The 27,960-nt window shown below is 48.3% G+C and overlaps 1 protein-coding gene and 1 long non-coding RNA gene across 5 annotated transcripts in view; one reads left to right on the plus strand and one right to left on the minus strand.

Moving 5' to 3' along the window:
- Window positions 1–27,960, minus strand: part of TGFBR3 (transforming growth factor beta receptor 3) — a 183,460-nt gene that overhangs the window by 9,623 nt on the left and 145,877 nt on the right. Inside the window, 10 exon segments of the mRNA XM_032487077.1 lie at window positions 3,485–3,592; window positions 6,447–6,488; window positions 13,794–13,914; window positions 16,501–16,800; window positions 21,381–21,521; window positions 21,523–21,540; window positions 21,713–21,853; window positions 24,414–24,566; window positions 24,967–25,301; window positions 27,101–27,290. Of these exon segments, the coding sequence (XP_032342968.1) occupies window positions 3,485–3,592; window positions 6,447–6,488; window positions 13,794–13,914; window positions 16,501–16,800; window positions 21,381–21,521; window positions 21,523–21,540; window positions 21,713–21,853; window positions 24,414–24,566; window positions 24,967–25,301; window positions 27,101–27,290 (1,549 nt within the window).
- On the plus strand, window positions 8,963–21,376 carry LOC116665881. 4 transcript variants are annotated; one of them, XR_004322647.1, is made up of 5 exons: window positions 8,963–9,175; window positions 19,211–19,416; window positions 20,044–20,400; window positions 20,503–20,599; window positions 21,187–21,376. It is a non-coding gene; the product is annotated as an uncharacterized LOC116665881 (long non-coding RNA). The 4 variants fall into 4 exon arrangements; XR_004322646.1 differs by having other exon boundaries at window positions 20,189–20,400; XR_004322649.1 differs by having other exon boundaries at window positions 20,248–20,400.

Raw genomic sequence — 27,960 nt, forward strand, 5'->3', positions numbered from 1 at the left:
TATTACACCACATGGCTAAAGTGTGGTTGGTATTTAAGGAGTCATAATAGTGTAAACAGTAAATGCTGATCTACCAAAATTTCAGTATAATTCTGTGCAGAGGATGGTGGGGATAGGGGAGACAAGAGGGCATGAATGTATAATTGGGGAACAGGGTGAAAGAGAATTAAATTTTCATTGTCCACAGTGAGAGGCTGACAGAAGAGGCTTAAAACTGGTAAGTCAAGAGGTAGCAATATATTCAGGTTATTCAGAGGTTAACGTCCCAGAGAATCAGCCAAGAGTCAAAAATGATGCTCTCGGGGGTAAGGAAAGGGAGTGGGCGGGAGGGCACTCGCGTTTCTCAGAACAAGTACTGCAGAACCACTTCAGCCTTCCAACTATGCGCATGTTGTGATAAAGCTACAAAGTTTTACTGAAAAATAAAAATAAATGCTTTTGCTCCTCTCCTCAAATGAAAACGTACATATGCTACTCACGGCATATGACTTTCAGGACCTTCACGACCGACCGGAGGTCGGGGGCCCTGAACCAGGCCCCGGGATCGTGGCGCTTCCACGGCTCCACCCGGGCCCACCCCCACCTGGCTGCCCCTCCTCTCTGCACCACCTTTGTGGACAACGTAAGTTTCAGGAGTGGAGTTTTTCCAACGAGGAGAATATGGCCTAAAGGAAGCACCCCTTACTGTGCGCAAAGCTGTCACGCGACAAGGTGGGGCCCCAGCTTTTCTGGACTAACCGACAGTCTAGGTGTGTGAGCAGACACCTGCAATTCAACCTCGTGGCTCGGCTCTGCCCTCGGTGCTGCAGATGGAATGGGAAGCACAAAGGGAAGGCGCCCAAGTTAAGGGCTGTTTTTGACATAGAGGCAGGTGCTGCCTGAACCCCCAGACAGGTCGTACAGGGTCTGCTTCCCACAGCGTCGATCACGTGGAAGCTGGATGGACCGGGTCAGTGTCTGCACAGACGCTCTCCACAGCGCCGCTGCACTGTGCTCTCTTTTTATGGAGACTTGCCAGCTGGCCCAGGTAAGCCACTGAGGGGTTTCTGGATAGGACACTGTCGTTTGGTCCCAATGTGAGCCTTTTTCTTGCTTGCATGACACTGGTATTCCTTATGAGCAATCTTTAAAATGAACCAGAATCTACAGCTTTTAATAAGCCATCTGAAGCTGTATCATATGTGATGCTAACAGGTTTGGAGCCCAAATGACAGTGGTTTTTAGCTTTTAGCTTCTGAATCAGCAAAATTTACCTTGTTGGAACCCATCACAGGAAAGGGTGTGTGTTTTTTTTTTTTCAATCTACTTAGAAATCTATTTCCGTATTAACAAAACTTTAAAAACTCCTTAAGTCTCTGATTTGGGGGAGAAGGGAGCAGTAACAACACTCCTCGGAATTTAATGAGCAGCAGCAGGTGCCATAAAACCAGGCTTTGCTTTCCCCCAGGCTGCGATCCTGGCTGCGGACAAGAGTCTGGGGTTACCGGAGGGAGTTCCATGGGGCGTGTTCCAGGAGCAAGTGCTGTTTGATTGCCCTCTTCTGCCTCCACCTGGCTTCCGGGCCCTGCTGGCCTGAGGGTAGCTTTCAGGGTTGGAGGGTGCAGCTCTGTGACCAAGGCCGGTCACGGCTCAGCAGGGGCGTGGTAAGTCTGCGGTGACCACCCTGGAGAAATTCCTCAGGGCTACAGAGTCTTCTTGGAGTACTTTCAAGTTCATTCCTATTATTCGGCATAAGCCGTCAACAGCCCTAGAACCTCATGGCCACGCAGGAGGTTGGGAAAAATTGCAAAGAACTGTGAGTCTGAGATTTGAATGTGTCAGAGTTCCTGTGACAAAGTTACTTCCTCTAAGGTGCTCCTCTGCTAAACACTGTCCCTTCTGGTGCTGGTAGAGCTGTCCATGAAAAAGGACAGTCCTAAGCTGATTTGCAGGCGTGCGTATGTCCCCAGAGTCATTACACCTAAGAGACTTAGTTCCTCTTGCACATGAAATATACAGTTAACCCTGAACAATGCGGGGTTAACCTGCATGTAACTGACAGCCAGCCCTCTGCACCCACGGCTCCTCTGCGTCGTGGATTCAGCCGACCACGGACCGTGTGGTGCTGTAGCATTTACTACTGCAAAACATCCATGTGTAAGTGGCCCCACACAGCTCAAACCTGTGCTGTTTAGGGGTCACCGGGCCTCTACTCAAAGGTTGCTGACTGGGAACAACAGCTGAGGACTCAAAGCCTCACTCCTGAGCTCTCCTCAGCTTCTGCTTTGGGTTGAGTGACCTCCTTGTGCTCGGCACCACAGGGTTCATTCCTCTCTCCTGCCATAATCTAAAATAACTCAGTATTTTACTCAGAATGCAGTATTTGGAGTGAAGAGTCTGACAAGGATTAAGATGTGACTTCTCAAAATGCCCTTCAGTGCTTCTCTTCCCTTTAAAGCAGTCAGTGTTTCAGCCTGGCTCCCTGGACAGGCCGAGGCCAGGCCAAACATCGTGGCAGGCGTTGGTTCAATGGAGAACAACACAATTCCAAAATTGCAGACAGTCTGGGCCTGCTCCTAGCCTCTGACTGATCACACCAGCAGTTTACTGAGGGTCACAAGCGTCCAAGAACAGACAATACCAACTAGCTTGCTAGACAGGCCTCAGAAGGCATGGATTTCCGTCCAGTAATTGCAAGGAATCTAAGAAAGCAGCAGCAGAAGGCAGACCGCGCGTTTCTTCCCCTGCACCACAGACGCCCCAGCCTGGCCTGCGTTCCGTGCTGGGGTCAGAACAGGCTCTCTGTTCAGGCCAGAATGTTTCAACCTTGGTACCGAGGGGAAGGGGTTATGGAGAAAGGCAGATGAGAATTTTTAGGTGTAGAAGAGCGTAACTTGAAAACAAAGTGCTTTGTTTCATCATTTTTTAATCTGTTTACAATTCAGGAAGATATATTTTCAAATTTAAATAACTTTCTGGAAAGACATGAGAATTTTATGTTTATAAGAGAGGACATGGTATGGGTTTAAGTAAGGTTGAGAAATTCCGGTTTAAGCCATTGGCTGGGGCCTCTGGTGGACAGTGCTCGGCACCTTGGCAGATGTGGTAATAAAATCTTGGCTTCATTTTTTACTTCCTGCCCATTTATACGTCTGCTCTGAAGTCTTCAGCTTTGGGGAAACGGTTTATGTTTCCGGTTTGTTTACATTAACTTTCTTCAATCAAACCCTAACCACAAAATAGCTTTATTTGAAGCTAAACTTCAGCAACATCTCAGTTGCAATTAACATAAATAGTTTAAACATCCCTTTTCTAAATCTGCTTAAAGCAAACTGTATTTTTGCAAAACCCATTTATGCCAAATACGTAAACGTGAAAGCAGTGGGAATGAACGTTCCTCTTCTCGCTCGTTAACACGCCCAGCCACCCACGAGCGAAACCCCGGGCGCCCACAGCGTGGCAGGCACGTGGGCTGTGCCAGCCGGCACTCAGCAGTCCCACTGACCTGTGTGAGAATAGATGCACCACAAGGCCCCCGTCAGCAGCGCTCCGATCACAAAGGCCGCGAACGCAATGCCCATCACGGTTAGGGTGTCCAGGCCGTGGAAAATCGCTAAAATGAAGAGAAACCAGTGCATGCTCTGAATTAGTCTGCGTCGTATGCTGCAGTTTTATAACGTTTCACAAGTGTCGTCAGACAGGCTGAGCAATGACGAATGAAACCCGAGGCTAAGATGAGGGGGGCTCCACCCACACACGCTGTGCTTGTAACTTGCAAATATTTTCTCAAAAGAAAAGTGAAATTCTCGGATTTCCAAGATATCCTCTGCTTGCAACTTATTTGAGCAAAAAACTTACTAAAATATCAGATTTGTCAACTCTGTGAGACCCTAAGTCTGTGGCTCATTGTCTCCATCTGAGGACCTACTATGTGAATGATAAAGTGGCTTGAAAATTCAAAGACGAAGGCGCTTGGGAAAACAGGGTGTACTTCCATGATCAAAATCTGACTTATTGCTTCTCATTCACTGGATGCTTCCAACAATGAGACACCACATACAAAACATACTTCAAACACAAACGTGCTTTCACGAACATGTACAAGCAAGAAAGGTAACGAGGAGAAAGGTGGCGAGAAAGAGAAAACAGAGCAAGGATAAAGTGCCCCGTGGGCGCCGTGTCCCTGCCCCCCTCACATCAAGCCCTCCTTCTCAACAATCTGCTGTGCCATTTAACACAACATACTTTTCCACACTTTTCCAACCATGATCTTTCCTACGAGGGGAACAGAAATGCTTCTTAGTGGAGAGTGATGTCAGTTTTATGGTCAGCAAAACATAAATAGAACCAATTGTTCCTCCGTTTGGCAAAGATTTTTATATTTGAAATTAATTCCAGGCCACAGAAATAGAATATTTCCTTTCATTTAAGAGAACTACCCTCTTCCTTTAAGAGAATCATTTATAAAAAGTAAAAATCAGTGTCCAAGGGAGAGAGGTTTTCGGTGGAGTAAAATTTCTAAGGCCTCCCTTTGTGGTATAAACTGCAGCTGTGGGGTCTCCCGACTCTGTCCGTGCTGTTCCTACGCTCCCCTCCTGCCGGCAGCGACTCCGGCCAAGCTCGGTGTAAGTTCAGACACTGTCTTTCAACTTGCGTCACTGCAACAGATACACCTGCAGACAAATGTGACCCTTGACAGCCCCACCCCTCGCCAGGGCTCAGGAGAGGTACGGCATGGTGGAGAGGGTTCTGAAGGACCCAAGTTCCCAAGTTCTGGTCCCCACTCCTCCAGTCACGGGCCCTTTGGTGTTCATTTAACTTCTAAAAAATGGGACAGCGCTACGTCACTGGCTGAAGGTGGGGGGCAGTAAACAAAAGGAGCTTGTAAAAGGGGTGGGGACCGCCTAGAAGGAGCAGGCGCCGGGAGGGACTCCACGGGGTTAAGACCGCGCAAGCCACCAGCCTTATTTAATCTGTAGGACACAGATGAGAAGATGGCTCATCCTGTCGCGCCTCCAGATGCAAACGTGGGGCATGATTCAAAGTCTGTAGTGGAAATATTCTAAAATTCTAAAGACGGAGGTGTCACTCGTGAGAATCAGACCAGGTGGGTACGGGAGAGCGTGTCTGTATGGGCCCCTCTCTGGGTTCATGACACTGCTCCAGGACACCGTTAAAGCAACACCCCTACTAGGGCAGTTCACACAGCCCTTGGCACGAAGGACCCTCCGGACCGACTGCTGTGTGTATGCCATGGGCCCAGCTGTGGAGGCTAGTCTGGAAAGTCGAGGAAAGGAAAAAGCAGACTCCTCACACGGCAACAGTACTGGAAGTGCTCTGGGTGCAGCCTCGGTGCCCGTCGTGGCCCTGGGGAGCCACCTCAGTACTTCTGGGGTGAGCTTTCTTCTGTACCAAGCAATGAAGTGGGCCCAGAGGATTCCCAACGCGTTGCTTTGTAGCAGCCGGTCTCCTTCTCTTTTTCTTACAAACCGTCTCCCAACATCCTGGGCCCAGAGCTTGTCTTAAAGGTACAGCAACTAGCTCCTTCAGCACTAACTCCTCTGAGCAGGCAGATACTGCTGACACATAAGGCAAGCCGCTCTCACAGCTGCATGCTAATACCTTCAGATCACAAGCAATGTAAGTATGCAACATCTCTCTCTAAAACTAAGAAAGTTACTCCCTTCCCATTAAGATCATATACACACCAATGGGTCACTAAATTCATATTTTAAAATGGCAAAGTTAGGGAAAAAGAAGGGAGAATGGGAAAAAGAAGATGTGGTATATATACAGTGGAATATTACTCAGCCACAAAACAATGAAATACTGTCATCTGCAACAACATGGATGGACCTAGAGATGATCATATGAAGTGAATTAAGTCATAGAGAAAGACAAACATCATTATGATAAAACTTACATATGGAATCTAAAAAAAATGATACAAATGAACTTATTACAAACCAGAAACAGACTCATAGACATAGAAAGCAAACTTACCAAAGGGGAAATGGGTGGTGGGGAGGGATAAATTGGGAGTTTGGGATTAACATATATACACTGTAAACTACTACATATACAACAGATAAACAACAAGGACCTACTTTATAGCTCAGGGAACTACATTTAATATCTTGTAACAACCTGTAACAGAAAAGATTCTGAAAAAGAATATATGCATATGTGTATAATTGAATCACTTTGCTGTACACCTAAAACTAACACATTGTAAATCAACTATACTTCAATAAAAGAAAGAAAGAACAGAAAAGCAAAGAAAAAAAAAAGGAGAATGAAGGCAGGACAGAGGAAAGGAAAAAGAAAGTATGAGAAAAAAGGGGTGAGGGAGAATGAGAGCAGAAGTCTCCTTATCAAAACTCAAAGTCTGGCAAATGTTCCATAACCAACTCATTCTTATAAAAGCCCAGGAGGCTTTATTTCGAAACAGTTGCATAAAGACTTACGTGGAGAAATTGGATTCGGTTCCTTAACGCTTGGACCTGTTTCTGAAACAAAAACATAAATCACGATGCATTCTACAGACCGAATTCTAAGCAAAAGGTCGTCAGACCCTCCGCAGAGGCTGACCGTCTCCTGTCTGACACTTACTTTGCAAGAGCTCCGTCAGTTACCCGCTTTAGAGACGCAGATTACTCAGAAACGTTAAGCGCTGTACTCATGTTTATGACCAACTGTCCAGTTTCTTCAATTTGAAGGAAAATTGAAGGCAAACTCCTAAACTTAAGGAATTTGAGTCTGATAATTCATGTGTGTGAGCACCTTTACATCTATTTACAGAAGGATCCAATAGCTGTGAATACCGTATTTCTCCATTGTATTCAGTATTACTCCACTTTCAAAAAAGTCTTTTAATTTAATGTACGAAAGTGTAAAAGCATCTTCATCCTTCCATCCATCCCACAGTGTAGCTCCTCCCCATCGCGCACCTGCACGAACTGTTCTAACGGGTCTCCTTGTCTCCACTACTGCCCTCCCCAAATATTTCTCTCCCTGTACGGGTCACGGGGGTGAGCGACACTTCCAGAGCCCAGAGCTGATGATGCTTCTGCCCTGATTAAACCACTCAGTGACTTCTCTTCATTTACAGGGAAAAAGTCCAAACTCTCCAGCATGGCACACCGAGTTCTGCCTCCCTGGTCCGCCCAGCTCCGCAGCCTCCTCCTAACGGGCCGCTTCACCCGCGCTGGGCTCCCCGTAGTTCATGAGGGCAGAGACTAGTTCTTACTCATCTGTGTGTCCTCAGGGCTCAGCCGGGCTTGGAACAGCCCTACCAGACTTTCTGGCTGAGGGATGGCTAGAACGCTGGTGGACATTTTGAAAATGGAGGCAAGAGAGGAAAGTTGGAGTAAGACTGTGTGAAGGCGCGTGCGTGCTTTGACATCTCTGTATAGTTAGTGCTTTCCTGCTCAGAAAGCGCTGCGCGGTCTGATCTCAGCTGAGGTTTCAATCAGCCCCATGAGGGAGGCAGGAAAAGAGTTCTTGTCACTCTGTCACAAACGAGCAGCCTGGGACTGGAGTCGTGTGACTAGCCCAAGGCCACGGCTGGAAGGCGTCAGGGCAGGGGCTGAGCCAGGATTCCAGACTCCGCCCAGCAGGCTGAACGGCTAGCTAGCGAGTGTCCTCAGCCGGGGAAGACCTGACCAGGAAGCCACCTGCACGCAGACAGACGTGTCACAGAGCGGGGGGGGGGGGGGGCCGTCACGGCCCCCGCTTAATCTTACACAAGTGAACTAAGGATTCGTTTTATATTTTTAAGTCATTACAAAAATCAAAATAATATTTTATGAGATGTGAAAATTATATAAAATTCAAATCTATTCCCTAAATAAGGTTCTACTTGGACATAACCAGGCTCACTCAGGCGCATACTGTCCACGGCTGCTCCCCTGCTGCCGCAGCCAACGCAGGGGCTCCACGAGCCGCGAACTGAGAGCATCCACCACCTAGGCCCTTGAGAAGAAGCGCGCTGGGTCCCGGCATGGGCTCTGCCCTGCTCTTCAAAGCTCAACGGTGCGTTTAGTGCCCCTTTCACCTCCACTTCCATCAGTAAAGAAGGCGCACACGCCTTGTGCCGGGACACGTAACGAAGCAAAAAGAACCTGTGAAAAGTTGACCAAGACAGGCAGCATTGATAAAAATAAAGATGCTAGCTAGGACTGTAAATTCTCAGGATTGACCATCTCAGCAGGTTGCAGCATGAGGCGTCATGGTCTAGCTCCAGGGGAAGGAATGCTACTGGAGAAATCAAAGCCACCACAGCTGCATGGCGCCCCCTGGAGTTGTGCGACACCATGGCCCTGGGGGTAGGATATATGTGAAAGGCATATGTAAATAATAGTAGTAAGAAAATTAAAACAATTGCATGTCTTTAAGAAAGCCTATTTCAGTACGCAGAACACACACCAGCTACACAACACACGTAAGAGACCGCTGCCTGGGAGTCTGGCCCCCTCGGCCTTCCTGGCCTCAATACGGCAACAACAGCAATGCCTGACATTTGTACATTTGTGTAGTGTTTTACAGTCGACAACCAGCTTTCACTTACACATTTGCTCATTTTAAACTCCCAGGAGTCCTATCAAGCAGGGGTATCTAACCACAAAATTCTCCTGTTTTCAAGAAGTCATGGTCTGATACGCTGAGCTGAGCCCAAAGGCATGTAAAGGTCTCTGCAGCGTCCGTCACGCGAGAAACACACACACTCCTGGGAAGAGTTGCATCCAGTCAACCACCCGTGGTCACACTCTGTCCCTCAGGACCCCCAGGAGGTCTTAAATAGACTCTCCCCCAAGGAGACCTCACCTGGGAGAATGCAGGTTTCACAGCGAGGCCTGTGTGATGGACGGCATTGTTTTAAAATCCTTACTGGATTTACGTTGTGACCTCACCCTCTTGCCCCGCCCCACACAGGGCCTTCTCACAAAGAGAGCTGAGCAGACACAGCTGCCGCTCACGTCCCCAGAGCGAGGCTCCTCCGGGGCTGCTGTGCATGGATGACGACAAACACAAGCTCAGAACCGAGGTACAGGACTTTCTCCTCTAACGTGCTCCTTCCAGAACTCCCAGCAGCCCGCGTGTAACTGAGACAGTCGGAGCACGCCAGAGCCCCGTCACCGAGCTGGCATGGCGAAGGACGAGGGTGGACCTCACAGTATTTACTTTTGGTTTAAGGGTAAGTTTGCAAGAGAGGGATCCCAGCTACTGCTGCAAAGAGAATTTTAACCGCAAAGACCCCTTTACAGAAAGAACAAGCTACAACCAACGTTGTGCGTCAGGTATTTTCCGCACTCCGAGCAGACCTCGGCCTGCCACGAGAGCCAGGGCTGCCCTCCTCGGGATTGCTAGGCATGGCTTTCATGAGAGGGGCATTTCCGGGGTCGCGCCTGAGCGGCTGCCCGCAGCTTCTGGCCTCCGGCTTTCCGTTCAGCTCTCCTGAACACGACAAAGACCGGGCAGGCCCACAGGGAAACGAGGGGTCTAACTGGCACCCACACCTCTTGGTATCTGGCAAAGAGGGAAGGGTGGGGAGATGAAAAAGCTCAGGCAGGGGATTTAAGATACCGTTTTCAATAACTTTACTGCACTGAACATGAATCTCTTCCCTGGGTTCCTTCAGTCTTGATGGCATTCATTGCAATTGTCTGTTCACTTACCTACATCCTTCTGCTAGACCAGGGGTTCTCACCTTGGGGCGATTTTTGCCCACCCTCCTCCCTCAGAGGATGTTTGGAAATGGCTGGAGACATTTTTGATTGTGACAGCTGGTGGTGGAAGGGTCTGCTACGGGCGTCTAGCGGGTAGAGGAGGGAGTGCTGCTCAACACCCTACCATTCACGGGACAGACCTCCGCGGCAGAGCTACCCGCCCAAGACACTCGTGGTGCCGAGGCTGTGAAGCCGCATTAGATTGTTAATGCCTCAGAGACAGGAAGATTTGTTTCCTGTATGCCAAGCACATAGTAGGCATTCAATGAACACTTTTTTGGAATAAATAACCATAAATATCATGTATATCTTATGACTGCATGCATACCTACAACTCAGCCTCCAGCAGCTTGCAGAGCAGTCTTCCTGAATGACTTGGCTCGGGGTTCCCTACGTGAGATCTTTTGACAGATCTCAATTTTTGGAGGTGCATATGGGAAATAGCCATTGATAAAATGAAATGTCTGGGTTTCCTTCAAAACAGTCCAGGGGCAAGAAGTGATAAAACAAGACTGGCTGTGGGCTGGTGACTGTTGCCACCAGGTGAAGGGTTTGTGGGAGTTGATTCGACTATTCCATCTGGGTTTATATTTGAAATTTTCAAAAGTGAAAACTTTTCAAAACATGAAGCACATCGAATAAAACAATTTCCTATGATACCTCCCCCTCCCCGGGTAGAGGCTGAATGTCTTGGTCAGTTAATTAAGCATTTCCACCATCTTTCTACTCAGCTTCCCCTCATCTCTGCCTCATCCTGAGGACAAAACCTGGCCAGTGCCTTAGAGTATTTTTGTTCTGGAAAAATCAAATGTGTTCCAAAAAGTAACGCCTATCTTGGATTAATTTCCAACTGACGTTCACAACTTTCCCTTCCACTCCCCTCTAATCCTCACAAAAAAACGCAGCTTGGCTGAGACGTTAAGAGGAAGGAAAGGAAATTAACATTTACTGAGTGCCCATGATATGCCAGGTGCTGTCCTGAGCGCACTTACACTTTTAAAAAAGTTATGTGGTGGAAATATGAAGAAAATTCGGTATTTTAAACATGTAACTTGCTAAGAATTACATATTGTGTATAAATCATGGCAAATTTGAAGATGTTCTTTTGTGCCCATTTTTTTAAATATATGCCCTAAATTTCAGAGAAATGATTACTTTTCCCTTTTACTATTAAAAAAAAAATCGCTGACGTGGTGTAATGATTTTTATTATGTAAGCCCAAGTATTCTCAAATGCTATAAAAAGTGGTCATGGCATCCAAAGCAAACAGCACTAACACGCCTATACTTCAAAATATTTCACAAAATGTGGCAGGATGGCACCGCCTCAACTATTTTAATCGTTTTGCCATAAACCGTAATGTGTACGAACTATTCCTGTTTCCTGGGCTTTTTCTGTGAGCTACAATTCAACGTCTCAGAGCTTCTCCTATACTTCAATGCTCTCTCTAATAGTTTACATGTTTCCCAACATCTTAATCCTTTGGGGAAACAGACACTTTTCCTACAGTTCTTCATCTTCTTTTCAGTTCATAATCATTAGAGTATCTGGGTGCTACCGTGCAAACTAACGTGACAGGGTGTGGACGGGGATGGGGGCAGAAACGGCGTGTGAAGAGGCAGATGCTCACGTTGCTTGCAGTTGTATTATAAGCCAGAAGCACCCTCTGCCAGGATAAGGCACGGGGTCTGGATCGCAGAGCCTGGATTTGAACCCTAGACCCATCACGCATTCACACGTGGTGTGACCTTGGCCAGGTTACTTGCCCTTGCTCCATACTGTACCTGCCTCATAGGAGGCGCTGTGGATTACAAACCATCGTCCACGTAAAGCGTTCAGCACAGTGCCTGGAGCTGGGTACCTCAGTGAACACTGGACCAGCAACGCATCAGCGTTGTCACCTTTCATCAAAAGTCTCAGCAGCAAAACGACCCTAATGCTGCCGGTCCCCAGGGACTGAGGGACCACAGGTGCAAAGGGGGGCTGCAAGGCTCATCAAAGCTCCGTTAAGAACAGTGGCGTGGAGGACGGACTCGGAGCTGTTTACCTGCTCTTGGTGGCCGACTCCGTGTCCACAGAGGGAAGAGACCCCACCTGCGATGTCCCCGCGCTCTCGGCAGTGGCAGCCGCAGAGCAGCGCTCGGGCTGGTGTGAAGCTGAAGCCAGAGCTCTACCTGCTGCCCCAGAAAACCCAAGTGCTGGGAAGTTAGGTGGAGCAAATGGGCTGGGAGAGCCGAACCGCGGCGGGGTCTCCCGGGGCTCCGGGGTGGTAAGAGCGCCGTAAACCATCCCACTGGCCGGGAGATTTCTACCCAAGAAGTTATTCCCAGGGAGAGACCCATCTGCCCTCTGCCAGAGACAGGACGGTGTCTGCGTCTTGCCGCACTGACATGCAGGGCTGTCCGGCAGGAGGAACATTCACAGCCCCGTTGTTTGCCAAATAAACCAATGCTTATCAAACAGCCACATTCCCTTTATACGTGATTATTTCAGTTCACTGTGAGGCAGAGGGAAAGGCAGACTCCAGGGGCCCTCGCTGAGGAGAAAGCTCTTAGAGTCAAAGGAAAACAAGCATCAGAGGTGAGAGGAGACGCTCATGAAGCCAAAACCTGCCGGAAAGCCCAGCCCATTCAGCCTGAAGTTAGGAAGCACATCTGCATACGGCCCCAGGGAAGCCGGCCCACAGCCTAACCTTCTCAATCTGTTCACCAACCCTGAGCAATAAACTTTCCTCACCACGTGCTTCTCCCCTCAAATCTAGTCTCAATTAGCAAATCTCATGCAACTACTTTGATATTTGGTAAAACTTTCCTCTTGCACTTTTATGTGAAGAAAACATTGAACTTTCAGGTTAATTACACACTAAGTTTAAATAAAAGTAATGACCTAATTTACAAGAGGAATTACTTAGAAAAATACCACCAGACTTAAAAGAAGAACGAATGAATTACCGGAAGTCACACTGCCGCAGTATTAGTGCCTACTCATCGTCTGGTGTAGGGAGAAGCAAGCCGCTGCCTCCGACGGCCCGCAGAAGGACTCCTCTCAGAGCAGGCGAGAGGGGCAGATGGAGCCTGGGGTGGCTGCCGCCACTGCTACTGCCGCTTTCACAGCACAGAGCAGGCCAGCTGTTGCCCAGTTGTGATACACTTTGCAACATAATTAATTTATTCTTATTTATTTCCCCTGGACCCAATAAACAAGAAACTATTCGGGCAATGCACTTCCAGAAAGACTGCGACTGTTATAACTGTTTCAAATGGTTGAAACCAACTAATAAAGTAAAACAAACAACAACAACAACAACAAGAACTTTGCTGAGGAACCAATAAACATCTACTACGTACATTTCACACCTACTTCAGGGTGGCTGGGAAATGAATGAAAAATTGTTTTGCTTCACGCAGTGTAACTGAGTGTTACAGCTGAAAGGGCCTCTGGGAGTCATCTGGTCCAAGCCTTCTTTTCCAGGTAAAGGAATGAAACCCAAGGTCGTGGGGGGAGAGCCCCAGAGTCCCACAGCGGCCAGCCTGGGAAGCTCAGGGCCATGCGCAGAACCCTGAGCGCTGAATTATGAAAGTACGTTTGGACAGTGGTTCTCACCTTCTCTCTGCTGTGACACCTAAGACAGATGACGTTCACGTGCCAACACCCTCCCCAAAGGCATCTGCGATCTTGACAAGGTATTGTGACAGCCTGCAGCCCGCACAACTGTTAGCGGCAGATCACGGAAAGATGGGCTGTGGACTGTGTGCCACCCCAGAGGCCGGGAGGAACGCTAACCCTCTCTTACCTGCTGGAGGAAGCAGGTCTGCATGCAAGGGAGAGCGACACTGTGACAGGGACACCTTAGATTCTGATCTAACATTTAAAGAGGAAATCATTCGCAAATGTGTCATTGACCGCAGGGTATCGGGAGAACCAACTAAATAAAAGATTCCTTGGGCAAAGAATCCTTTTCTAAAGTGACTAATTGGCCATTAATTTATCTTTTGAATAAAACCAGACTTTGATTTACAGAATCAGAGCTTCTTCACGAGCAGCCCTCACACCCCTCTTCTCTGGCCAAGCCTCCCCCAAACGCACCTTTAAATTGTACTTCGTGGTGGATCACAGCCAGGGGCTTGGTGAACGTCTTCTTATTCTGCATCATGGCCCAGATCATCGAGGCGTCCAGCGAGGTGCAGGCTTCATCGGGGAGCACACACTGCAGAGGCAGAGCAAAGCAGTCGGGGTCACTCGGAGGGCCGGCAGCAGCCCGGCCCGCACAGCTGTGCTGTGGCCCCAAATCACACAGCTCACAGCTGCTCACCCCGGGAAACAGGAGAGTTGGGCGGTTTTCAGAGAACCACAAATACTCTGGGAGATATGAGAGCAGGCCCAGTGTATTCTCAGCTGCACTGGGAGATGCAAATATCGCTGGATGGCTTCCCACAAAACAACTGGAGGTTTTAGTGTTATTTAGTCTGAAGAATGAAGAAACTATATGACGACTGTTGGCCCTTCACCAAGCTGGCTTCGCATAAATGGTCACGTTTGTGATTTGTGACTGTGGGAAACTCCATGCATTGCATTATGAAGGTGACAGAGTTTTACATTTGTTGTCCAAAAATATAATTGTGTTGTTGACTGTGTTTGATTTTTTAAATCCTGGTGGAGGTGCATGCAGAATGAAGCCTTCCAGGGTCATCTGCTTTTAATGTCCCAAAATGAAGTCCTGAGGGGTCGTGCCCGGGTGCGGAGGTCAGGAGGTCAGCTGTTTAGCTATTTTAAGGCTCCAAATTTAGAACTAGGGTGCCCAAGCCCAGCGTATCTGTTTTTTCAAATATGAATGCCGAGTAACATGAACGCCAGGTACATTTTAAGATGACAACTTTACCTCCGACCTCCCGCCCCCGCCAAAAACCCCCAAACAAACAAACAAGAGAAGTCTTTACAGTAGGCCTTTTGTAAAGGGGACAATGGACTTTCTGTGGAGATGAATCATTATTGAAAAGATCTGCATTTTAGGAAAAGCCTCCCTGCCTTCCTATTAGTTCTTCAGTCAAGTAAGAGTCTATGATCCTACCACAAAATCCCTGCAAGACCCTGGGCAAAACACTGAGCTCTCCGGCCCCAGTTTCAACAGCAGCGTTGTCACAGAAAGCACATAGAAGTCACTAGAAACGTGGAAATGTTAGCCACAAGCAGTAAACAGAGGGGCAGCGGTGACAGCTCTGTGACGGCCGACCGTCATCGCGTCCAGCATCTCACGCGCTCCTCTGCCCAGGGGGGAAGCAGCGCTGTCCCGCCAGCCATGCAGACGAGGCCACGCGGCTTCGGCGAGGCCGGGGCTTGCCACAGGTCCCGTCAGTAAGCTGCAGGCCCTCCTTCTTGGCCCCATGCTCTTTCCACGCTGCCTTGCCTTGGGTATAAATAGTGACTGAGGTTTAGGGTCACATCCCATGTCATCCTCTGGGACTCAGAGCTCTCCTTTGAACGGTCAAAGGGAAGCATGAGGGCTAATTTTCACAGGTGAACACCATCAAGCTGGACTGCCACGGGCCAGGCTCACGGGGCGGGGGGTGACGGCCGCAGCCAGCAGTAAGAGCCCTGGTAACTGCCGGGCCTCCTCCTTTACATCCCGCACTGCTGAACATCACCCTCCGGCCCCACTGCCCAGCGGGACATCCCCCATGGCGCGCTGCCCCTGTGGGCTCCACCCCAAGCTCGGCAGGCCCAGAAGGCGGAGGCCCACGCGGCCCAGGCACCGACGTTTCCAAAGGCTAATTCAGAACCCGCTCTGCGTCCCTCACACACACGTGCTCCCTAAGGGCTGATCCACTCACTGTGTGTCCGTGTACACTATAAAAGTTCCTGTGGCCCGACTGAAAAGCGGATGCCCAGAGGAATATGATGGTGCAAAGGATTCAGATCAACAGTCATCCATTCGATAATACAATTTTTCCTTCCACCTCCACACTCATCCCTTACAACCCATGTATCAGGGAGAGAGTCGCAGCCATACAGTCTTATTAACGACGTGGCTCAATGACCAGACTCTCAGACATGGACTGGCGTGTGCCTACAGGGCGAGCAGTCAGCTCGCACTGCGTGAGATACCTGAACACAAACGCACACACGAAGTTACACATGATCATGGCAGATGCCAGAAACAACTCTGGCAGAAGATGCCCTTTGTGGACGAGGCCAGACTAATGAGGTCATCAGCCCTGCAGGTCCCCCTACCGGAGCCGCGCCAGCAAGGTCAAAGGACTCTGATTTCTGTTGTGGCAACAGAATGTACTGGTTCAACGTGGGGAGTGACATGAGACAAACACGACGAACTGATGTGAAACCAAGAAAAATTAGAATACGTGTTAGTTTCCCTTAGAAGTCCTCATGAGACAAGTCAACCTTACAATTCACCCAGAGAAGGTCAGAAAACAACTGCAAAACAACTCTCAGCGGGACCTGGAGAAATTAATCCTCACCCACAGCTCACCCCGCAGCTCTCTGCACACTTGGCACTGCTCACCATCGAACAGCAAAGATAAAGCCAGACTCTCCTTCAGTGGAAAACAGTCCTGATTTATCCCTCGTAAGATCCTACTGAGTAGCGTGCATGGAAAAAAATTATACTGTCAGGATTTATTCTCTACAACTCCATAAAACTCACAGTCCCTGCTAACACGAACTTTATTACTTCAGTTGAGGCAGTTCCCAAACCAGAAACCTCAACCTGCAACAACTTGTGATTCGCGTTCTCCAGGAGGTCGCTGCCTCGCCTACAAACGGAGGAAGGCCCGCTCACCTTAGGTAACCTCTGTGGGTCCTTTTCCTTCTTGGTGCACAGCGTCAGCTCACACTGCAGGAAGAGCAGCGAGGTGTTGAAGACGGACTTAAACACAAAGCTGAAGCGCTTCTTGTCTATCTCGGCATGCGGGATAGGAAAGTGCACTCTCTTGGGATTGTAGAATTTCACGGATTCATCTTTAGGACAGATGTTCTCAATGATAGTGTAATCAGACATCCTATCGGGGTTCGAATATGGAGAGATAAAGCACGTCTGGATGGCGAATCCCAGTTCTTGGTCAGCCTTAGTCACAGACACCTACAGCAGAACAGAGAGGTCAATTCAGACACAAGTTAGCGTCTCACTGTCACTCCAGGCACTGGGTCACATACCAACGCGGCCCTGCTGATGAGAGACATCACTGTATTTTGGTGACACACATATACAGTCTTCTTTCTAATTACAAAAGTAACAACACTCATTGGAGAAAGAGTTGTTTTCCATTTAAACTTGATATGGATGATAACAGTGAGTTATTTAGTTACAGTGCCAGCCTGGAAGATTCTAGCACAAGATGAACAAGTCTCTTCAACGTCCCATAAGTCCTCTGGGAAATTAAACAAAAGTACATCATGTACCTGAAGTAGATTCTCCAAAATAAACAACACACCAGCCGCCAAAGCGCCTAATGTCATATCAGTGTATCACTTATAAGGCAAGTGCTTTTAAAAAATTACTCAAAAAACAAAGAACAGAGGTAGAATCTATTTAAACCAGGCAGGGAAGACCAAACGTCTAAACTGCAGCAAATCAGGGTGAGCCTAAAACATTGCAGTGAAACTGCAGATTCATCTGAAGTCCTGCTTCGCGATGAGCAGGCAGAGCTGGCCTCTGGGGCTGGATGTCAGGGACAATCTGGTGGCGATCACCGGCCTGGCAAAGTGTCCCAGCTTCTCAAAGGTCCAAACCAGACCTTGCCAAGAACTCTCCCTTCACTCTTCAAGCCCAAGGGTATTTTAAGGGAAATCTAATCTGGAAACGTTTCCGACTCATTTACACTTCCCTCTTACAAAACATTTATATGGGCCATGTCCAAACCTTGTTAAGGCTCTTTTCTTTAGAAACAGGAAGTAGTGTTTGGCCCAGTGTAAACAGAATTCAAATCTCAACTGTCCTAACTCAGCTAGAATCCCCGAACAGACTAGACTCTCCATTTGGCGACACATGGATCCCTGTGTGTACTGCCTCTCCCCTCTACCGCCTCGTTCCTTGACTAAACCAAGGATCCAAATAAACACTTTAGAAGTAAGGTTGGTCCTTAACCACAGGCCAATAGCCCAAGAATCCCTTCAAGAGGCATGAAGATACAAACACACTTTCCATTCTGAGATACCCGGGGGAAATCCCCGACATTGCCTGGGGCTTTTAGTGTCCCGGCACTGTTTTGAAAGATTTCTATGTGGTTACCTACAAGACACTCAACAGTGAAGATGATTATGATAATGTCATTCTGTTGTGCCTTAAAGCTTAATCTCTCAGAACAATCTTGTAAGATAAATATTTTCATCTTCATTTTATAAAGGGAGGGAAAACGGAACATACAGGATAGATGACTTGTTCAAAATCACATCTAGCAAACGTTGGGTGAAACCAAGGCTTGAGCCAGGTCTTCTGATCCCAAGTCCGTTTCCCCTTCACTGGTTCACTGTGGCCACAGGGTCAGTTCAGCCAGCTCAGGGTGCGGCTGAGAACTCGTAAGAAGTCTTTCCAGGAAGCAGTATTAGGTAGTCTGTAAATAGTCACGCTTCATCATTTTTATAGTGTTTCTGAAAAATTCGACATTTTATCTTGAAAAAATGGCAAATATCTTATTTATTAGACAGCGTCCTTTATAAACAACGAGTTTATGCTGTACGGCACATGGAGCTGTATTCAATACTTTGTAGTAACTTATGATGAAAAAGAGTCTGAAAATGAACATATGTGCTCATGTACGACTGAACTATTATGCTGCGCACCAGAAACTGACCCAACGCTGTAAAGTGACTGCTTCAATTTAAAAAAAGCACCCTTTAATGTGAACTCAGAACCCACAATGCAAAAATGTGTGACAGAAGAAATGAAAACCTTCTCTCTAATGTCAAAGAAAGCACGCAATGGCAGAATGCGTAAGGGTCCCAAAAAGGTGTTCAGGAGGAAGAAATACTGCCAGCAAATCTCTCACTGTGCCCTGGACTGGAAGCAAGCAGCGGCTGGACTGCAGGCTGTGGGGGGAGTCCAGCGGGGGGAACTAGGGAGTGGGGGGAACTAGGGACCAGGGGGAACTAGGGATGGGGGGACGGGGGGGGACTAGGGACGGGGGGTGGGGTAACTAGGGAGTGGGGGGAACTAGTGGGGGAAACTAGGGACTGGGGGGAACTAGGGACCAGGGGGGAACTAGGGAAGGGGGGGAACTAGGGACCGGGGGGGGGGACTAGGGATGGGGGAACCAGGGACGGAGTAGGGGGGGGAACTAGGGACTGCTGCCCACACGTGGTGAACACTGAGCCTCAGTTTCTTCACCCGCAGAATGAGGGCACCAACACTTCCCAGATGCAGTGACTGTGACCATCTGTAAAGTCAGAATCACACGCAGACAACACAGTTCCCTGCTGGTTAATCAGTGCCAGCTAGTAGCAGTACTATTCTAGATTTAAACTGGGGGTGGTTTTTTTTTTAATTCCCCAAGACAAATGAACTAAAAGGAAAGCAGCCCAGTGTGTGACCAGCCGTCCCCCAGAGACGACCAAAGACCAGGGGGCAAAACGGACAGTGTCTTGGATGAAAGGAGGAGCCCGCGCTCTAGAAGGAAGAGAAGATTCTGGGAGGGGAAGCGATGAGAACGGCCAGCAGAAGAAATCTGGAAACAGTTCTTTAGACGAAGCCAATGATTCAGTAAGTTTTACTTACTTTCCCCAAATAAAAAAAATCTCTTAACTGTAGTGGAGGCCAACATGGCTGCTCTCCTATTTAGCAAAATATTTACAGATTCTATCTCATATTTTAGGTGGTTTAAACAAGTTTAAAATAAAACAGTTAAGAACATTTCCCCCCTCCCCAAATTCTCCTCAATGTACTTGATACTCAAAATGGCAGCAAAAAGATTTGGTTCATTTTGTGTGTGTGCATCACTTGACAATGTCTTTGATTAAACTGAATTATGAACAACATAGATGATACATAAATGGGAAAATAAGAGTGAAAAAGAAAATGTATTTCAAGTAAGCCAGCACTGGGGGAATGGGGGAAGAAAGCTAAGCACTCAGGGCAGGATGCATGAGGAAGATTGCCACCGGTCAGCATAAGTCAGCAGAGCCATAAATTGGCAAAGCCAGGCACACATCTGGGAAAGAACAAACTGCAATTAAGCAGCGCCCCTAAAACCCACAGCACAACAGGGAGTCACTGACCAACCGCACACGTGGATTGTGCAGCCAGAAAAGCAAGAAGAAAGAGATGGTCTTGGGTGAGGAGAGGGCCCTGATCAGGGACATCACGTAGAGAACAGTACATCTTCCCCAGCAGAGAAGGACGGTAGGCCCAAAGAAAGAGAAGAGCTCTCAGAATGGGGAGGCAGAAACAGGAGACAATCCAGGAAGACGTCCCGAGCCAGCAGGCTCCGTCCCAGAATCAGTACAAATGTGAGTTATTTGTCTTTCTGAAATAGAATTATGTGCGCTGAAGTCACTTTTAATATATGGAAGTTTCCCATTTTGGCCCCGTAAGCTTCTCCCTCTTCCCACCGTGAAGGAGGACACCAGCGTGCAGCTCAGCACCGAAACCAGCTCAACAGAGGACCATCTCCCTGTCAGGCCAGCAGACACCCTGGGACCTTCTCTGGAGTCCAATCTGTGAACTGGATCTCTGCGCTGCTAAGAGGTTACGTTTTCTCCCCTTTCAAATGGCACTTGGGGGATAGACGGCAGCACGCAGTGGATAACTGCGTGGGCCCAAGTGTGAACTCCCACTCAATTCCACTAGGTCCTAACTGCGTGACCTTAGACAAGTTTGTGCCTCAATTTCCTCATCCATAAAATGGGGATATTAACAGTCCTGTCTCACAGAATTGCTTTGAAAGGTAACTTTCTCTTTTACAATTCTTTTTTGGTGGGGAGGGGCTGAGGTAATTAGGTTTTTAATGGAGGCACCGGGAATTGAACCTGGGACCTCAGGCATGCTAAGCACACGCTCTGCGACTGAGCTGTGCCCTCCCCCACTAGAATTCTTCTCACTCCATAATGAATGTTAGCTGTCCTTATTTCAGTATTACCACCGTGACCTAATATTGTTGTAATCACTCCACAGATTTGTGCTACGTGTGATTACTACTGTCATATGTAGGAGACAGTTTTAGTAAATTTATAGATGACTTTACATAATGATTAGAAAGAAAATTTTCATGAGATATGGTGGCACACAGTGCTTCACTCAAAAGTGTGCGCAATTTAAAAATAACGTGAGGTGGTCTGAAATGTTCCTTGGTTAACTCTCATGTTGCAACTACTGAACAGCTGTTTGAAAAATGCCGAGGACAAAGCAAGGACAGGGCTTCATCAGCATTCACACTGCTGATTTTTCTTTTTTAAACATTCATCCATTCATCTATAAAATACTCTCTCCATTTAGCATAATGTAGAGAATCCTGAAATTTCCTTCTTTAATCAGAAATCAACCCAGAAGCATCTTCAGAGTCAAGCTCTGGCGCCGAGCTGGTCAAGGCCTCGAGGAAGAGCAGGAAGGGTCTGCTCCAGGGAGCTCCTGCCCACAAGCGACCACACACCAGCGCTAACCTGCCAGCCCAGCGCCGACCTGCCAGCCCAGCGCCGACCTGCCAGCCCACGCCGACGTGTGGCTCTCACCTCAACATAAATGTGCCCATTCTCGGCCACCGAGAAGACCCCCTGGGAGGGCACCAGAAAGAGGTCAGTGTTGTACAGCTCCATGTTGAAGGTGACATTTCTGGTGGGCGGGTCCTGGAAGCTATTGGGATTCCTCACTTGCCTGCAGGCTGCAATTAAACTAAGAAAAAAAGAAAAGAAAAAAACAGATGGAGATAAATCACAGTCAAAAGAAGCTTTAGCCTGTAGCTTTATGAGCTTTAGCCTTTAACATCTGATTTTAGTTTCCAACAGTCCCCAGCTAAAGCCAGCTAGAAAGGAAACACTCCCTGCGGACTACGAACAGCACCCACCACCACGACTTCAGGTCGGCTGGAGAAGGAAGTTTCTCCTTCATCCACATCTCCCGGAAACCCATTATCGCCCGACTCCAGATCTTCATAGCCCTCCGGCCAGCCACTGCTGTCCCCAGGGGTTGGGGCCTGCATCACAATCTGAAAGGCAAGGGAAGCACGGACAGTGTTAGCAAAACCCGAGTCCCATGCATTTGTCTCTGCCCCACACAAACAACCAGGTGACTATAGTGCAAAGGCAAACTGGAGACCTGATGCCAAGTTTTTTTTAGGTTTTCATCCTCAAAGAAATGAAAAGTAAGAAGCCCAATGCACATTAAAATTAAGATTTAAACTAAAGGGGGAGCACAGCTCAGTGGTCGAGCACGTGCTCAGCATGCACAAGGTCCTGGGTTCAAGCCCCAGCACCTCCACTAAACAAAATAAAATTCTAAAATAACCCTAATTACCTCCCTATCAAAAAAACACAACAAAACAAAGATTTAAACTAAAATATACATTTTTCCCTTGTGAAAAAAGCATAAATTACTTCAAACAGTGGGGAAGCACCAGGCACTGAGGGGAGGTCGGATGTAGTTGTCCACAGGCCCCCCTGTACTGTGAGGGAGGGGGGATTCTCCTTAGGAACCTGAAAACTCTAAGAAATACAGTTTGGCTAATCCAAGGAGCGTTTGTTACTTGTGTCCATCAAGATCTGACAAAGTGTGGTTTGAGTTAGAAGCAAAGCACCTCACGTTTACTACTGAGCCACTCCCTCCTCCTCTCTTCTCCCGCGCTCCTCCACCCGCCACGGCATCTTCCGAGTGGTGCACGGATGCAGGCAAGGACAACCCGTCTGTGCCCCGACAATCCAGCTTCACACTGCTTGAAATGATTACTCTTAGGCTACTTCCAGAAAAGATGAAGCCCCCCCAGGACCAGTGCTCCATAAATAAAATCCTGATTTCTTTGCATATGTGGGATAGCTGTGGCTTTTGTTTGTTTGTTTGATTTTTCACTCCGTGTCCTTAGGTCGTGAGTATGTTACTAAACAAAATATACTGTAAGTCTGAGAATTATTATAAACAATTGTAAGTGGAAGGAACACTCAAAATAGTCACTGAAGACAGCAGACTGGGAGTGAAAAACAGAAAACGGCCTCTCTGTTCTGCGCCGGGTTCTCAGGACAGAGTATTGATGCAGCTGAAGCGTTAGGTTATTGCCGTCGCTACCGTAATTACAAACAAACAAGCAAACAAAAAACAAGGGGAAGGGACAGGCCTTTCTCTCCTGAGGCAGATGCCCCTTTGTTTAATTAACAGACAGATTACCGTGGCCTCTTATTGGCATTAATTTAGATACAGTTTAAAATTCCAAAATCAAGTATACCAATAATATACGACAGTCACTCCATCTGGAGAAACTGGGTAACTGCAAGAAAATCAGTGCTGGAATTCACAGGAGAGCGTTGCTCATAGAAGTCAAAGGTTAATAAATGATTCCAGTAACACAGGGGAATTAGCTCCTCCAGCCTAGTGTCGGGGACGGTGAGGGGTGAGGGGTCCGGAAGCCGGGCTCAGTCCTGGCTCTGCTCTTAACTAGCCCCTTAGATCCAAGCAAGCCTCTCAGCTCCCTGGAGTTCAGTCTCCTCACCTGTGAAATGAGGAAGTTGAGTGAGGTCATCTTAGGGTTCTTTCCAGCTCAAACATTCTAAGATCATCTGAGGAACAGCAAACTTGGCTCACAGGAGTCAGCCCCCACACAAGCCACCCTGACCAGAGTGCCAGGCTCGTCTCTGGATGGGGCGAGTGTATCAGTTGACTGGTGGTGGAATGAACGCGCTGTCGCAGCCCCCCCACCCCACGCCAAAGCTGGGGCAGGCGCCGGGCGCAGACACACGGCATGTCAAAGCTGGTCACAGGGATTTTGAGCCCTCTTGCTACCGTCAAAAGTACCACTCAAATTGCAAAATTAGCACTTTAAAGTCCTTTTGAGATTCCATGTTCAGATCCCTTTAACACCCCCTGCTTAGTGTCCATCTCCACAAGAACAGGGTTAATCTTTAGAGGAAAGATTTAGACGAGCTGCCAAGACTGATGCCTGCAAAGTGAAGGGTAGCTCTCGCAATGGCTCACCATGCGGGGCGTCTGTGGGCTCCCCTGCTGGGTAACTTCAAAGTAGAAGTTTTCTTCAATTTAGGGTCCTCCTTGGAGATGGAGGGAGATCGAACAACTCCCTAAAGGCCCTTTTCAGATTTCTCTCTCTGGCTCTTTTGTTCATGACGGAGAAGTCTTCCCACTTCTAGCCAAGACCCATGTGAGGCCAGATTAGCTCAGGCGTACAGAGGTGCTCCCCACAGCCCACAGGCTCGGATTGTATCCTCACGCGGACCAGGCCACTGGATCCCGCAGCTCAGCCAGAGACGGTCATCATCACCCCCCAGTGAGCCCTTGGTCACGCGGAGACGGAAGGATGGCGGGAGGGATCCGCACAAGTGCTCCAGCCAAGAAAACAGGGCCTCCCTCCTTCCACAGACTCCCCAGTAAAACAAGAGAACTCAGGGTCAAAGTGCATCCCATTTAGTTGAGAACTCACACTTGGCTTTGTCCGGGCCTGGGGTACACGCCCCTCCTCACTTTCATAGAAATTTGAAGACTAATTTTAAGGGAACACCTGGCACGGCTCTGGAAAAGGGCAAAGCGCTGCCCCGGAGGACACTCACAGAGTTAGAGTAAACCACGCCGTCAGGGGCTGACCGCCGGTGCCACGTCCCGCAGCCGTTCAGGGGAGACTCCAAAATGAAGTGGGTGCCATTCACCTTGGCCTTGCAGGTAGGATCCAACAAGGTGAGCTCCATCCCAGAGTGGCCGCTGGCCTGAAACAACACCACCAAAAGATATGCAGGGGCCCGGGCAGCTCTATGGCACACAGCTGACACGCTTCGCCTGCTCTTCCGAGCAAAGGCTGCTGGAGGCTTGGCCCCCCCCCCCCACCTTCCAGCCTACCACCTCTCAACAGCCCGAGAATTGTGCTTGTTGGCCTTAGAAATTCAATAGCAAAATATTGACACACAAGGATCTGGAACCCCCCTCCCTGAGAACAACAGGAACCGGCTGAGAATTCCAGCCAAGGGGAAGTGAGCCCATCCAACCGAGAAAACAGCGTCGAGGCTCAGGAGCTCGAAAGTGGGAGAGCTAGAGGGAACCAGCACACGCGGACAAGCGCAAGCTGGGGGCGGGGGGGGGGGCTTCTCTCCTTTAAGAAACGGCACTGACCTGAAAAGAGTCTTTTTCTACAGCCACAGTCATCTTTTCATTGTCACATTGGACAGACAGGGCAACATCCATGCTCCCCTGCACTTCCTCGGGCTCTCTGGGACCAGGAAACAGCTGTAAGCTGGGCATGACAGGGTCCTTTGGCCGAGGGACCCCGTCCTCTCCCCCGTCCTGCCGGCCTCTCCTGGCGATATCGGGGAAAGGAAAGGGGAAGCCTCCGTTCCGGCCTCCCCCTCCCCGGAGGGGCGGGCTGTCCGGGGCCGGCAGGGCGCCAGGGTCCAGCAGGATCCGTAGCTCAGGAGGGATGGTGTGGACTTCCTCATCGCTCATCTCCTCTGGCGGTAACAGAAGAAGGCAGAGCACCATCAGCGTTTGCTGCCAGGCCACAGCCTATCAGCATCAGAGGCAGGAGCAGGAGGGACCAGCACAGAACGTCACGTGCAAAGCCACTCCTGACAAACAGTGCGTAAGGGAGACGAGGGGTCTGGAAGCTGGCCTTTGAGACCTCACGTTCTTTCTAACTGGCTGTGCGGCTCTGGGCAGGTGGCTTACTCCTCTGTGCTAAAGGCTCCCAATTTTAAAAATTAAGAGGTTGGATCAGATCAGAGGCTCTCAGCTTTGGCTGCACATTCAAATCACTTTGGGAGTTTAAAAAAAAGTCCTTCTGCTCAGGCTACACCCAGGCCAATGAAAAATTGGACTCTCTGGGGTGGTACCAAACAAATCGTTATGTTTTAAAGCTCCCCATGTGATCCCAATGTGCAGCCAAGACTAAGAACCATTGGGTTAGTTGATTTCTAAGGCACTTCAAGCTATAAAAATCTGATTTGAACAAGTTACATGGACGATATCATTCCATTCAAATGCCACTGAAATACTTACCTTGAATCTAGAGATTCTTTAGAATAGTTTCTCTAAAGATTTTTGAAACAACATGTGTTTTAAAATTATTCTGCGACCTCCTTTTTGAACGCTAAATTCTAACAGGTATCTCGGCACCCTGGTCTTTCAGATCCTAGACCCCAATGGAGGAAGGGAAGAGCCGCGTAGGCACGGTCATTCCTTCAACGGGAGAGACACATTTCCATACAATCCATACTCAGTATAACAATTTAAAGGAAAAAAAAATAACTTTTCCCAGTATCCTCTACACCCACTATCTAAAGCCAAGTGATGTATGCCTGTGGTCAGTCCAACTCGGTGGGAGCTGGGGGTGGAGATGACCGGTAGACACAGCACTGAATACTATCTTTGTGAAAAGGATAGCACGGTTGTATGGGTCCAAAAGAAGTCAGAGCTTTGGAGGCTTGCTTTTATCAACAGAGGTGCGAAGATTGAACCCAGGACTTCATGCACGCTAAGCACGCACTCTACCACTGAGCTACACCCTTCCCCCTGGAGGTTTTTAATTTGTACTTTGATAGAAACCTTCAAAACAATCCTGCAAAGTGGGTCCTATCGTTGCCCCCATGTTACTGAGGAGAAACCTGAGGCTCAGAGGTTAAGGAACTTCCCAACAGCAGACAAGCGGCAGGGCTGGGGCTTGAGCGGGCACTCCTAACCTTCGCTCTGCGGGCACCGCACTCAGTGGCAGTACCACACGGTGAGGAAGAGGTCTGGGGATCAGAAAACCTGGGGTTTAACTCCCACATCTGTCAGACTCTGGAAAGCCTCAGGAACGTGTTAAGTGTCTGCTTTCTCCTCCATCGTGGTGGGGTAATAGCTCCCACATTCCTTCTGGGCAAGAATGAGTCCTCGTGACTATTCTTCTTGTAGGACTGACTTCTCCCCCGCAGACCCGGCCCCTCTGTATCTCAGCCACAAGTGGGCTCCAGGGCCCCTGAGAGCAGAGCCCAGGCTAGCCCGCCCTTAAGCTAGTCACAGTGAAAGCGATCCGCCACAAAGCTCTCCAGCACGCGATCAACTCCACGTTACTGAAAAAGCCTGTCTGGATGGTTTCTCCAAAATCATCTAGTGTAGTTCTAGGCAACTTTAAGCTTCATAGTAAAAAGCAGTCAAATGAATCGTTAAAGTTTGCAACAGACAAGCGGCACCACTTAAGCTGAAATGAGAGCTCCTCGTTGGAAAGCTTCATTTGGAGGATATTTTCATTAAAAAAAAAAAACCTACTTACCGTTGTTTTCCAGACGCAGATGAAACCTGTTAGCCACAGGAGCCACTGTGTATGACGTCACGGGGCTGTAGCCGTTGTCCGAAGCCCACTTGACCAGACTCTGCTGGGTTGAAGGGATGTCGTCTCTCACCGACTTGGTCATTATCATGGATCTTTCGCTTTCTTTCCCAAAGCCAATACTGTTAGGAGCCTGAAGACAGTAATAGTAAAATTTCACCCACGAGTTTACAAAATTAAGCAGTGCCTTAAGTAAGAGCAACTAAGTGTCTGAAACAGGTGAGTTCTATCCTGGGTGTGAGAGAACCGTTCGTCCTTCTGACCCCTACTTTCCTTGGGCTACGAACACTGACGTGAAAATCTTTAACAGCAGACTGAGAACCATCTGTTCACGCCGTTTGATCACACCATTTGGGTCGCTGGTGTTGTTACAAATGACATAATCGGTCTTTGTCCTGGTTGATAATCTAATTATCATAAGCATGCCAGCATGTCACTGCAGAGTTAATGTTTAAATTATTAACACACACATACCAAATATGTGTACCAAACCCTCCCTTATTTTATTTAAAATTACATATAAAGCATGAAGACGTGCATATTACATTGTCCCCAAGTGCCTATGCTTCACTTCCCGTCCCTGAGAATTAAATGAAAAAAGGCACCACCTCGTTACTCCACTGTGTAGACATCCCATCTTTGTAAACTGTTGAATTCCATGTGGTGAAACAACAGAAGTCTACACTTCATTTATAATTTATGATCAATTTAGCAATCACTGTGATCAAAGTGTCATTGTAGACACTTTGCCAATTCTATTAATAGAATATGCTGATTTTATGTTCTAAAATATTAATTAAGTT

The sequence above is a fragment of the Camelus ferus genome, chromosome 9 (assembly GCF_009834535.1).
Source record: "Camelus ferus isolate YT-003-E chromosome 9, BCGSAC_Cfer_1.0, whole genome shotgun sequence".
Classification (NCBI taxonomy): Eukaryota; Metazoa; Chordata; class Mammalia; order Artiodactyla; family Camelidae; genus Camelus; species Camelus ferus.